The following is a 14,848-nucleotide window of genomic DNA, read 5'->3' as shown; positions in this document are numbered from 1 at the left end:
TTGGTGCTATTACCAGAGCCAAGAGCATCACTCATCCAAACAGCTGCTCACTGTGGCCAGGTTGTGGCCAGGCTGGTTGACTGACATGGTCAAGCTGCATGGACAGCTCTCTGAACACAGGCTATTGGTGGATGTGTTCAGTAGCCTACAGGCATGCACTCTGCTGCTTAACATAGAGGCTAATAAATGACTGCAATATTATATTCTATTTGATAGCATTTACTTTGCAAAGTGACTCAAATATGGAAGGTAGCCTAGGCTCTACACGTTCCACCATAAATGCCCTATTGGAGGCTATACTAGACCTTCTGTGGTAGAATTTCTATAAGAATAACCCTCTCTATTTACAGACAGAAACACATTCATTGATCATATGCATACCATTGTTCAATTATAGTGTGTTTGATGGTTTAGAATGAAAGATGCTAGCCTAAACCACTACATTTCCCACAGCACCCTGCGCAGAGTAAATAGCGTCTGATTCTAACGGTAAAATCCTATTTGTTACCGGTATCAGGCACGGACCGTTCTCCCAATAAGGATTGTTACATCACTTCGCATAGACACGCCTTTTCAGGTGGTGACGCAATCCACGGAAAGTGGTAAGGAGGGGGAGGGGGTGTCCCGTCTGCACGCGCAGACAGCAGACAGCAGCTGCAGCAAGAGGACCTCTGGTAACGTTCACTGCATTGCTGAGAGTGACATATTACCATTTAAACTTTACCAATTCTAGAATAACATTGTATTAACGACAGCTAAAATGGTTGATCGCGAGCAACTGGTGCAGAAAGCCAGGCTGGCCGAACAGGCTGAAAGATATGATGATATGGCAGCAGCCATGAAATCGGTAAGTTCTGCTTTGGAATCATATTTCTGAGTATCATAAGGAATCATAAATAACCTCCACTTTCTAATACTTACACTTTCATTTTTTTCTGTTTTGTTTGATGTAGCTAGGCTTACATAAATAATAACTGTGGTGTATCCTATGGCAATTATCGTTCCCTGATTATTGTAGTGTTCCATATTTGGTGTATTAAACATGCCATGAAAGATCATTATTATGTCAAAACCTTCAACTGGAATAAGACAGGGGAAAGCCAATATATCATGCCAGTGACGTTTTCTGGAACTTTACTGGCAAGGCCCATGTAGGCTTTCACCATACCTTTCGACATCTGTTTTATTTTTAAATCCAGCGATTATTTGCTCACCGTTCATTATCTTTATGAAAGGTAATGTTTATTGAAACATTGAGCTATGTATGGTCAGTTATTACCTCATAGCCTAGTAGAAATGGGTTGTCAATGTGGAATACTGCTGTCAGATGATGAAAACAGCGAACGAATGCGGACTGTGTGATCTTAGGGCGGTGCCTTTTGCTAGGTTGCTTTTTAATCAGCTAGACAGCATGGCAGTAATGATAGGAGGCAATAACCGACAAAGCACCTTGCTCTGTAGATGAAACCTGTTTGTTTAATTGCTGATCTAACTGAATTAAATTGAAAGGACAGATACAATTGGCAGGGAGGGGCAGTGGAATCTTCGCATAAAATGATGAACATTTGGCTAGACACCAGAGGGAAAGCAATTGACTGGTAGCCGACTCTAGGTTTACTGTAGGCTACTGCAATGAGAGTGACAGCAGGGTTGGAGATAGGCATGTCCCATTCCCTGATTGTGATGATGTTCCCTAAACATGACAATCTCCCGCGAAGATGCATTATTAGTCACATCTATCACTGTGAGGAAATCAATTTACACACACACACAATGTCATAAAATCTACCCACCTGTGTAGAATAGGCCTAACGCAAACGTTAGTGTCGTAGCCGATATCGATTTGGGCAATAAACAATATCCCCATAAAATATGATCCTGGGAACCTGAAACGTGGGTGGCAGCAGAAATCCTTCCAGAACGTTCTGTGGTTGTCATATTGCAGTGGATTCAATGTGCAGATTAGAACGTGTTAGAATGGTCAGGGTTCTGAATTCAATCTCAAAGACACATTATAGCATCCAATGCTTTATACTTGCGTCCTCCTCGACCCCCTTGAAAGGAAGGCATAGCAGTTTCTTGCACTAGGCGTGTCGCAGTGTGCCAAGGTGCAGTACCCGTATTGCACCATTTCAGAATCAGACTCAGCCCATTTATCTGTAGCCCACAATTCAGAAATGCAGGAATTCTGTAATTGATGATCTCGCCTACTCACTGTATATACAATAGCTGAGGAAGTATATGAAATGGAGGCTTATTCCAATGATATGATCTGGCCAGGCCAGTATTGTGTTCCTGGGATCTATATCACTGAGGTTGTCTGTCTAGCCTATCTCTCATCCTCATTCTGACCCCCAAAAACATGAATGCCAATTACTGTAGCCTACCATCTACCCAATAGCATATTCAGTCTCTACAAACTCAGAATAGGCATCAGGGCAAACTGTATTACATCAATAGAATAGAAGAAGAGAGTATAGTAGGCAATCCACTTTAAGTAGAAAATCCTAAATAAATTGTCTATATCCACCTCTGAGATAATGCTCTGTCACAGACTACTAGTCCATATAGAAGGCATGGTATAATTACCTTGAACAGTGCACTATAATGTTGAGGGGTTACTTTAGTACACTGTAATAACACAGACACAGATTTAATTACAGAAGCTGGCAGTAGTATTAGTCATGAATGATACTTTTCAGGAAAGTAGGCTGCTTCAGGGCCAGGTGGTGATAATGTCAGAGGGGAGAAAGGCTTTGGCTCCTCCCTCTAAATGATGCTGAGTCAGAGATGGAGGAAGTCCACCCCCATCCTTATCCCCGGTCCCATCCCCAGCCCGGCCTGACTCCCCTGCAGATGCAGCCCCATCCCTATCTCCAGCCCCATGCAGCCCGAGCCAGCCCCCAACACCAGCTCCAGCCCTGGCTGTGCTGCAGCAGTGGGTATCAGGGTGTGTCTGACTGATTTTTGATTTAGCTGCCACTCCACTGGGCATCAGTGGCAAGGGAATCCCCGGCCATCAGTTACATTTTCTGGGGAAATGACGAGTTGTTGGCAGTAGTGGTATGCTGGCATTCTACTTCGTTGTCACTACCCACATGCAGAGGATCCCTCCTCTAAAGTCAGTCAGTTAGTCGGCCGTTAACGTGTCAAAAGAGCATGTGATGCATGTATACTTGGATGGCATTCAATAATTACATTTTCCTTCACCATGGTGACATTTTTACAATACTGGTATTGATATTTTAGAGCAATTATTCTGGTTGTGGTACTAGAGCGAGGACCCCAGGAAGAGTAGCAAATGGGGATCCTAATAAACTAGACTAGAGCAGTAGATATGTAGAGGTACCTGCCCTGCGTGAATTTGCCAAATTCAAGCACTGAGTGTTATATGCAACGTTATAAACAGGATTTTTAACAGCTACTCAATTCAAAGCAGCAAAGCATATGTGGTTGGGCTGATGATGTAACATGTTTTTCATTCATCAGTCGGGTGAATGAACCCTCGCACTGTAACTCAGAATCTGAGTCAGAAATGGTTCACATGCTGGGCTTCTATCTGAGGTGAAGCAGTTCATTCATCCTTTGGGGGAGAGAGAATGGGGAGAAGTGCGGGGAGGAGGGTTGCATCCAGTGTCACCCTGTGATGTCAGGTTTCCTTTAGCGTCTGTCTGTCACGATCGTCGTTGTAAGCATACTCGGACCAAGGCGCAGCGTGATATGGGTTCCACATCTTTTAATCCGTGAAACGCACAAAAAACAATAAAGAGCAAATGACACGTGAAGCTATGGCGTGCTCACAGGTAACTACACATCAACAAGATCCCACAAAACACAGTGGGGAAATGGCTGCCTAAATATGATCCCCAATCAGAGACAACGATAAACAGCTGCCTCTGATTGGGAACCATATACCAGGCCAACATAGAAATACACACACTAGATTATTACCCACCCTAGTCACACACCGACCTAACCAAAATAAAGAATAAAAAACTCTCTCATGTTAGGGCGTGACACTGTCCTACTTTACCGTCTTAGAAAATAAAGACATCAGGCTGCTGAATAGGCAGCTTTTATTTTAATTTTTTTTATTTAACATTTACTTATCTAGGCAATTCAGTTAAGAACAAATTCTTATTTACAATGATGGCCTACCCTGGGCAAACCTGTCACACTGGTATAAATTATTCGGGAGACAGGCGCAGGAATGCGTAACAAGGTTTTTTATTTTACCCAAATTACGGCGTGCCGTGTAAAGGCACGGGGACGAAGACCAAACCAACACGTAACAAAAACAGGGTTGAAACCCAAACAAAATAGCGAGGAGTACCTCGAATAAATAACACTAGCGCGCGATGATTATCACACGGGACGAGACCCGTAATGATCTGCGCAATCCACAAGGGCACAAAAGCCCAAAACACACAGCACAGGTTCTCACACACACCAACGGACATGGGAACAATATTCGACAACACCATGGTGAACAAAGTGATACAGCCTGGAATCAAACTAGGGTCTGTAGTGACGCCTCTAGCACTGAGATGCAGTGTCTTAGACCACTGGGCCACTCAGGAGCTACCTGATCCCCCAATCCCCTTCCTGTCCCCCGAACCTTTGTCAGAGCTTTTGTGATCATCTCATTTCACTGGCACCTTATGTATTATTTCATATCGATCTAAAATGAAAGGTAACATTCTCCAGATTATAAATGACAGTAGGCTATTACTCAAATGTGTCGAATCGTAAATCCCGCCTTGATGCTGTATATCTTGAATGCTGTACCCTCCTCACTCTCTGTATTGTAGCAGGGCAGGTTATCACCCTCACTACCAACATGGACCTGGCTTTAAAAAACATACTAACTTACTCATGTTTTTTCCTTGCCTTTTACGCATTGTATTTTTATAAGCCTGCTGCAGCAGCAATGACAGAGACAGAGAAAAACTTCTATGAAAAACTGCAGTCATGTATGGTTATATAACAACAAAGAGCTACTTGAAGCAACCCCCTTCCCTGAAACACACACACACACACACACACACCCACACACCCACACACACACACACACACACACACACACACACTCCCTCACATCCCCCTTTCCCAGCAGCACACCCTCTCTTTTCCACTCTTCCTCTCTCCCTTCCTCTCTCCCTCTCTCTGCCTTAACCAGCCATCCACGCTCGCACCACTCTCACAGCTAGTGACGTCAGGTAGCGCTAGCACACGTCGTCTCTGTGCTCTGCAGCCTGATAGAGGGAGAGGGTAGGCAGGAGAGATGTCACTTTAAGTTAGAGAGAGAGGGAAAGCAAGGGAGGAAGTGCAAGGGAATGAGGAGAAAGTGATGACAGGAAGGATGAAAGAGAGATGGGGAGAGAAACAGAGGTGGGGGGTGTAAGCGATGAAGAGATCGGGAGCTAGGGACATGTAGATTGAGCCCACTCTTGTGTTAGTCGGGTCATTCCTACAATCTGGTGCCTTTTCTGTCCCCAGGAAATATCACCTCGTATCACCTTCTATTTCGTGTCAAATGTGGCATCCAAAGGGCTTTAAAGATAAAGTTATGTGTCCTTTACCATAAAAACACAAAGAAATGGATCTCAAAGGGAATTTTATGCACTTTGTTTTTAGTGGATGTAGGCATTTTCGCATTGTACCCGGGTGCTATTAACCAACTTCTATGAGAGATTATTTTATAATCCTACTTAAAATGTTCATGAATATTGTGTTTGTTATTATTGTATTTTAAGGTCCCTGATTTCCCTTTCCACCCTGTTAGTATGTTGTAATTCCCCTTTAAGAAAACAGCCAATTCCCACAATGACAATGTTCAGGAAGTGTCATAATTCTTTGAGTGTGAAATCGGTGCAAAGCTAAATAAATATACACACTCTGCTTTAAATATTTTTTCCATATTTCATGAGTTATTCTGTTTGTGTCACTCATAAATGTCCACCCTGTTAGGCTAAATTAATATTAATAAAAAATATACACTACTGTTCAAAAGTTTGGGGTCACTTATAAATTTCCTTGTTTTTGAAAGAAAAGCAATTTTTTTTGTCCATTAAAATAACATCAAATTGATCAGAAATACAGTGTAGACATCGTTAATGTTGTAAATGATTAATGTAACTGGAAACAGCATATTTTTTAATGGAATATCTATATAGGCGTACAGAGGCCCATTATCAGCAAACATCACTCCTGTGTTCCAATGGAACGCTGTGTTAGCTAATCCAAGTTTAGTATTTTAAAAGGCTGATTGATCATTAGAAAACCCTTTAGCACTTATGTTAGTACAGCTGAAAACGGTTGTCCTCATTAAAGAAGCAATACAACTGTCCTTCTTTAGACTAGTTGAGTATCTGGAGCATCAGCATTTGTGGGTTCGATTACGCCTATGTAGATATTCCATAAAAAATCAGCCATTTCCAGCTACAATAGTCATTTACAACATTAACAATGTCTACACTGTATTTCTGTTTTAATGGACAAAAAAATTAGCTTTTCTTTCAAAAATAAGGACATTTCTAAGTGACCACAAACTATTGAATGGAAGTGTATATTTTTTAAAATATGTTTGATAGAGAACTCAATCTCAATCACCCACAGAGCTATGGACAATTTAGGCTATGGACAATTATTAGGATTCCACCTAACATGGTGGAAATGTTGTTAGAAAATATATTAAATAAATTACTAATATATTTATATTTTATGTGTATATACAGTTGAAGTCGGAGGTTTACATACACTTTGGTTGGAGTCATTAAAACTAATTTTTCAACCACTCCACAAATTTAATGTTAACATACTATAGTTTTGGCAAGTCGGTTAGGACATCTACTTTGTGCATGACACAAGTCATTTTTCCAACAATTGTTTATAGACAGATTATTTCACTTATGATTCACTGAATCACAACTCCAGTGGGTCAGAAGTTTATATACACTAAATTGACTGTGCCTTTAAACAGCTTGGAAAATTCCAGAAAATTATGTCATGGCTTTAGAAGCTTCTGATAAGCTATTTGACATAATTTGAGTCAATTGGAGGTGTACCTGTGTATGTATTTCAAGGACTACCTTCAAACTCAGTGCCTCTTTGCATGACATCATGGGAAAATCAAAAGAAATCAGCCAAGACCTCAGAAAAAATTGTAGACCTCCAAACAATTTGGTTCATCCTTGGGAGCAATTTCCAAATGCCTGAAGGTACCACGTTTATCTGTACAAACAATAGTAAAGTATTGTAAAGCAAGTATAAACACCATTGAACCACGCAGCCGCATACCTCTCAGGAAGGAGACGCGTTCTGTCTCCTAGAAATGAACGTACTTTGGTGCGAAAAGTGCAAATCAATCCCAGAACAACAGCATAGGTGATGTGAAGATGCTGGAGGAAACAGGTACAAATGTATCTATATCCACAGTAAAACGAGTCCTATATTGACATAACCTGAAAGACCGCTCAGCAAGGAAGAAGCCACTGCTCCAAAACCTCCATAAAAAAGCCAGACTACAGTTTGCAACTGCACAAGACAGTATTTTTTTGAGAAATGTCCTCTGGTCCGATGAAACAAAAATAGAACTGTTTGGCCATAATGACCATTGTTATGTTTGGAGGAAAAAGGGGGAGGCTAGCAAGCCGAAGAACACCATTCCAACCATGAAGCACGAGGGTGGCAGCATCATGTTGTGGAGGTGCTTTGCTGCAGGACGGACTGGTGCACTTCACAAAATAGGTGGCATCATGAGGAAAGAAAATTATGTGGATATATTGAAGCAACATCTCAAGACATCAGTCAGGAAGTTAAAACTTGGTCGCAAATGGGCAATGACCCCAAGCATACTTCCACATTTGTGGCAAAATGGCTTAAGGACAACAAAGTCAAGGTATTGGAGTGACCATCACAAAGCCCTGACCTCAACCCTATAGAACATTTGTTGGCAGAATTGAAGAAGCTTGTGCGCGCAAGGAGGCCTACAAACCTGACTCAGTTACACCAGCTCTGTCAGGAGGAATGGGCCAAAATTCACCCAACTTATTGTGGGAAGCTTGTGGAAGGCTACCCGAAACGTTAAACCCAAGTTACACAATTTAAAGGCAATGCTACCAAATACTAATTGAGTGTATGTAAACTTCTGACCCACTGGGAATGTGATGAAAGAAATAAAAGCTGAAATATATCATTCTCTCTACAATTATTCTGACATTTCACATTCTTAAAATAAAGTGGTGATCCTAACTGACCTAAGACAGGTACTTTTTAAATGTCAGTAATTGTGAAAAACTGAGTTTAAATGTATTTGGCTAAGGTGTATGTAAACTTCCGACTTCAACTGTAGATACGAATTTGTTGTATGTCCCTAACAGGGTGGAAATATCTCATTGTGTAAACAATCCACCTATAATTTTTGACAAATATGTTTTTTTGAAAGTCAAACATATTGGTCCAAAAGGCACCAGATTTGAGGAATGACCCAGCCCTGCATCCCTGTGTGGCCTTCAAGTAGGTGGGATGGGTTGCAGAGGTGGAACAAAATGAGTGTGGTGCCACTCCGCAACCTTTCCAACTTTAACCAACCTCACTTCCCCCGCTACATGCCTTCCCTTCTATAGACATTAGACATTAGTGGGCCTGAGCCATGATTCACAGTAGACAGCCATCAGGGAGAAATAATTGATCTTTTGGTTTCCTGTTGCTTTTGTTATCGTTTAACACACACAGATGTTTGGGAGTTGACAGCAGCCAGTGTGGGGATGAGTCACGAGAGAGCCAGGGCGATTGATGAGCTTTGCTGGCAGACAGAGGGCTCTATTGTGATCCCTGCACCACAGCTTCCGTCAGTCCTTTCTGTTTCACCCCCAGGCTGCTGAAATAAAGGCAGCCATGTTTTTACAAAGCCCATGGCCTGTTTAGTGTGTGTGTGTGTGTGTGTGTGTGTGTGTCTGTGTGTGTGTGTGTGTGTGTGTGTGTGTGTGTGTGTGTGTGTGTGTGTGTGTGTGTGTGTGTGTTTGAAAAGTAGTGTCAAGTGCTTGTTCTGTTGGTCATGCGCATTTCTCTGTTTCCCCACCTTTTCAGTAATAGCACAACAACACCAGTCCAGAGGTCATCTATATGGCCATTGTTCAATTTATGATGCTTTATGATGCAACACATTGCATTATATGAAGGTAACTCAAGGTCAGTAGTATAATGTGTCCATTATTGTCTTGGAAGCATTGAAATTGTAGCGTGTGTCAGAGAGATGCTAGCTGTTCTACTGCTATATCAATGGAAATAACATTTTAAGAAGAAGATTTGTTGTTTTAGCAGTGGATACAGATAGGGCGAAAAGGTAATTCCTTGTGAGATACTATGAATTAGCCCATAGAGGGGATTGTCTTTGACATAGCTATTTGTGGACTGTGTGTGTGTGTATTAGCAGATCCTTCCGCTGACCCACTACCACACTATACCCCAATCCACTACCTCCACTGGCCATTCTCCTTATCCTGTCCTTGGGCTGTAGAGATAGAATATCTGGTTGTCCCAAACAAAGCAGATCTCTCAGTCAGTTCCCATGGAAACTGAAGATAGCATGATAGATAGATATTTTTTGCCTTTCAGAGTTCGGCCCCTCCCTGTTACAGTAGGTAGACACTAGCCAGTCATCTGGCCAGAGCAGAAGGCTCTGGCTGGTTGTAATTAGCCACTTACCCTAGCCCTAGCCCTAACCATAACCTTAATAATCAGAGCAGCTTACCGATCATTGCACCTGTACACAGCCCATCTGTAAATAGCCCACCCAACTACCTCATCCCCATATTGTTATTTACTTTTGCTCTTTCGCACCCCAGTATCTCTACTTGCACATCATCATCTACACATTTATCACTTCAGTGTTAATTCTAAATTGTAATTATTTTGCAGTTATGGCCTATTTGTTGCCTTTACCTCCCTAATCTTACTACATTCGCACATACTGTATATAGATTTTTTTCTATTGTGTTATTGACTGTAAGTTTGTTTATTCCATGTGTAACTCTGTGTTGTTTTTGTCGCACTGCTTTGCTTGGCCAGGTCGCAGTTGTAAATGAGAACTTGTTCTCAACTGGCCTACCTGGTTAAATAAAGGTGAAATAATTTTTTTTTAAAAAAATTAAAAAAAATCGTGTGTTGTTTTGACTTTGAAGAATCACTGAAGGAAGTTGATCTATGAAGGATTGTAGTGTCATGGAAGAGTTAGGGGTGAAATCAGTGTTCTCCTATATGATAACATTTCTGTGTGTTGGAGGATACACCTGTGCGTGTCAGCGGTATCAGCAGTTGAACTTGGTGTTTTATATATTAAATTTTTGCAGGAATAAAAAGTTCCTTGTATAGCCAGTCCAAGGCTCCAAGCATGTGGCAACGAAAATAACAACTCCCACTTGGACAATTTAGTAAGCTTTATGTGTAGCAGAATAAAACACTGACAGCAAAGTAATCTCTTTTTTTCTTCAATTCGAGGGCTGAAATCATCATAAGCGGCTTGGTATATTTGATTGAGCTATGACTCATAGATGACTTGCTCTGATTCTGGAAGTGTACTGTAAGCTGTAATGTACAGAATTTGTCGGAGGAGAGAGTGGAACAGGCAGAAAAAGGGACTGGGAAAGGGATATGTTCCAGACTATAGATAGATAAATAGATGAGGAGAGAGAGTGAGAGAAATTGAAAGAGAGAGAGAGAGAGAACTGAGAAAGATTAGAGAATAAATTATAGTGAACAATCTCCTCCTACTCAATCAAATGACAGCTGACATGGAAAGATAAAAGGAGTGATTTCGGCCTAGATGTCACTGGAAAGGCAGGGCCGGGAGTGTAGTTACTATCTGCCCCTTGGATGTGCTATGCTCTCAAAGCTGGAGAAAGACTTAGAGAACCTTAGAGAACAAAAGTTTTAAAAAGTACCCTGTTCTCGTTATACTTTTGAGGATTCCGATTAGAAATATAGTAGGGCAAAGTGTCACACTTTATTTGAATTGTCCGGATTATCCATCTGTAGATGCTCTACATATGGTCATACTATTAACAAACTATCTGTTGATAAGCAGCTGATGGTTAAGGTTAGGGTTAAGTTTAACCGTTGTTCTGACAGCACTGGAAAATGACACTATATACCTTCAAAGCAATGCTTTTAGCTTTGGCAGTAAACTATCGTTGAGCTCCCAAGCTGACATCATCAAACAGCTAGCCGTAGATTGTTTTTCTGGACCCCTCGGCCAACGGGCCAAGAGAGCAAAGCGGCTTAAAGCAAGCAAGCAATCAAGTGGGTTTAGCTCTGTGCTTTTCTGATTTTTGTGTATTTAAATATCACCAAAATCTCTCTAGTTCGGGAGGTTAAGAATAGAAAGATTTTTTTTTTCATAGACAACACATTCAGTAGGGCTATCATCAGACAAAGGGGGCTTGCTGCGAACTATACTGCCACAGCCACAGCCAGGGCCGCATGCTCTGCTTTGAATGGGATTGGAGAGGAATTTAGGCCCTGAAACAGAGGCTGCGTCCATATGCACTACTTTTGACCAGAGCCCTTTGGGCACTGGTGAAAAGTAGTGCACTATAAAATGGAATATGGTGCCATTTGGGACATGCAACCAGAGAGTAGCTGGCTTTATTTTCAGAGCAGAGGGTTAGGTATGTAAAGATGGCTGTGATGCGTGCGGCACCGCATGGTCTCCTCTCGTGGGGGTATAAAGGATTAAATCCTCTAGCCAGACAGACACAGGCCTGTGGAAACAAAACAAAACAAGCTTTCAGAGCAGGAGAAAGCCAATGAGAAGCCAGGGACAGGGGGATGATGTCAGCCAGCTACAGGCAGGCGTGGTCCAACCCCAGCCTGCAGCCTCTGGATGCCATGATCACTGGTGTAGAAAATCATGGGAGTTAGCCCATCTCTGACCTCGATCGTTGTGAATCATGAATGACGATATGTGAATAGCTATTTAGGTTATATCAATATAATAGGATATTTCAGCTAGCAAGTGAACACATGGCATGGCATTACTATATCCTTTCCTATCCATAACGTTGGCAGAAGTCAGAGAACATGGCATCAATGACTGATTGCATATTGGCCTAACGAAAAAAAGTTTTCAAATCTGACAATAAAAGTAATTAACAAGATTAAAATGCTTTTTTAAGGTAAACTGCAACTCTGAAACATTGCTGTCCCTCTTTCTCCCTCCTTGTCTCATAGGTGACAGAGTTGAATGAGGCCTTGTCCAATGAGGAGAGGAACCTGCTCTCTGTGGCCTATAAGAATGTGGTAGGGGCGCGGCGCTCGTCCTGGCGCGTCATCTCCAGCATCGAGCAGAAGACCTCGGCGGACGGCAACGAGAAGAAGATGGAGATGGTGCGTGCGTACCGCGAGAAGATCGAGAAGGAGCTGGAGACCGTGTGTCGGGACGTGCTCAACCTCCTGGACAACTTCCTGATCAAGAACTGCAACGAGACGCAGCACGAGAGCAAGGTGTTTTACCTGAAGATGAAGGGCGACTACTACCGCTACCTGGCCGAGGTGGCCACGGGCGAGAAGAGGGTCGGTGTGGTGGAGTCCTCTGAGAAGTCCTACAGCGAGGCCCATGAGATCAGCAAGGAGCACATGCAGCCCACCCACCCTATCCGCCTGGGTCTGGCCCTCAACTACTCCGTGTTCTACTACGAGATCCAAAATGCACCTGAGCAGGCCTGCCACTTGGCCAAGACCGCCTTCGATGACGCCATCGCTGAGCTGGACACCCTGAACGAAGACTCCTACAAAGACTCTACCCTCATCATGCAGCTGCTACGAGACAACTTGACACTCTGGACCAGCGACCAGCAGGATGACGAGGGTGGTGAGACCAACAACTAGAGAGTCCCTAAAGAGACCCCCGTGTCCTGTTTCAGCCAATACACACAACACCCCGCTCCCTCACAAATCACAACAAAATATGAAACCAGTTCTTAGAAATAAATGATTTGGCTGGTGGAACTTTGGCAGCCACTTTTGCCGTTGATGATACTACCGCAGCTGCAGTTCTTCATTTGTACACAAATTTAAAAAGTTAAGAAAAAATTGAAAGAGGAGTAGGAAGGGAGATGATTTTAGTTTTTAGTATAGTTAAAGAATAAATAGTTGAACCCCTTCCTTCTTGATTACCTCTGCGACATTTGCCAAACCACTTAAGAGGAAGAAGTTCTGTATCTCAAACAGTCAGTCAGGAAGTAGAGTCTGGCTATTTGGTTAGCAATGACACCCTCATACTGGCATAAAGACTGTTCTTATGGCACTAAATGAAATGGAGCTTCTTATTTAACTGATGTGGTGAGGGAGGAGGAGCATTCAAAATCGTAAGGGGAGATAGAAGCTTGTGCAAAAAAAAACAAAAAAAAACTTGAATGTCATCGCCTCGCAAATAGAAAGAGTTGCAAATAGGTTCCAGAGAGGGAGAAATAGGTATCGTACCTCGAGCTAACCACTTCAGACTTACCAACATGGAATCTAAAAGGTGTGCATCACCCTGTAATGGTAATCGTTGTGTGAAAGCAGGTATCCTCTGTGATTATTGAACATACATAACCAATGTTTTGTTCCCATGATGTCAGGAATGTGTTTGTACTCAGTCACAGACTATATTACTGTAACTAAAAGTAGTAAATACACAGCCAGTGCAGCCCTCTAATGCGCTGATATGCTATACATACATAAACATTTTCAAGCACCTGGTTATTATTATTATTATTATTATTACTCTCCCCTTACCTAGGTTGCCAAGGGTGCCATATTAATAGAATATGAAACTATGCTAATACAAAGAAAATCACTAAAACAACAAAAAACAATTATCTTGCAGAGGAGATCATTTGATATTGTAAGACAACAGAATATTTTGTCCTAAATTACGGTATATTCATGTTTACAACAATCTTGGATCCATGACACTGAGTTGACTGGAACCGCATACTCAGTGGACAAAATACACATTACCTGGGCTACATGGACACGCCTGGTGCCCAAAACTGATAACGTATGTCACACAGCTGTGAGTGGAGACGAATGGATTCGGTACTGACAGTCAGTTCAGTCAGCCGTCCTGATGAGCCCTTCCCAGCTAGCTAGTTTATGCTGGCTAGCTGGCAACAACTGCAGCATGGCACTAGTTATAACTTGTAAAAGAAAGTGCTTTATTATTTCCACGGACGAAATAACTTGTAGATTGGTCACCATCTGGATGTCACCGTGACATGCCAACTAGCTAACGTAACGACAAGCTGGTGTGAATGACCAGTGTACAACAGTGTTGTATCGAGGTACTTCCCAGTTCCCACTGTTGCTTCCCACTGGGCAGCAGTTGCTTCTCCAGGCAGCTGTAACACATTTTCGCTGGCGGTAGCTATTTGTTCCATCCCACTTCATTATATTTAGAGTAGGATAGCAGCCTACACGAGAAATAACTTGTAATATTGGTAGTATAGTAACCATCTGGATGTCACCGTGATACAGTCTTCTGCTCAATGGGGCACAGTGTGTCCTTCACCCCTCTTGCTGAGCCCTGCTGTCCTGCTGTAAGGAGAGGAAAGTAGCTAGATAGTTTAGCCAATATCAGGCCGGGTGACAACTAAAGCACAGTTATTGTAATAATTTGAACCGAAACAATTATTTCCATTAAAAAGAGAATGATTCTGAACACTCCCAAGTCCCAGCTTCGGCAGACAAGTTAAAGATTCTGTCTGAAGTTTCTAGCCACAAGCATAAACTAGCTAGCTGGGAAAAGCTCATTAAGACGCCTGACTGAAATGACTGGACGAATCCGTTTGTTCCCACTCAACTC

The 14,848-nt window shown here is 42.3% G+C and overlaps 1 protein-coding gene across 1 annotated transcript; it reads left to right on the top strand.

Annotated features, from left to right (window-relative positions):
* The first annotated feature begins 670 nt into the window (after nucleotides 1–670).
* Nucleotides 671–13,400, top strand: LOC100136198 (14-3-3G1 protein). Its single transcript, NM_001124474.1, is given in 2 exon segments — nucleotides 671–847; nucleotides 12,232–13,400. Coding segments are annotated over 2 exon segments (744 nt in total). The 5' UTR covers nucleotides 671–760; the 3' UTR covers nucleotides 12,889–13,400.
* The last annotated feature ends 1,448 nt before the right edge of the window (nucleotides 13,401–14,848 follow it).

This window comes from Oncorhynchus mykiss, chromosome 12 (genome assembly GCF_013265735.2).
Source record: "Oncorhynchus mykiss isolate Arlee chromosome 12, USDA_OmykA_1.1, whole genome shotgun sequence".
In the NCBI taxonomy this organism is placed as follows: Eukaryota; Metazoa; Chordata; class Actinopteri; order Salmoniformes; family Salmonidae; genus Oncorhynchus; species Oncorhynchus mykiss.
This window is presented reverse-complemented; position numbering and strand designations above follow the sequence as displayed.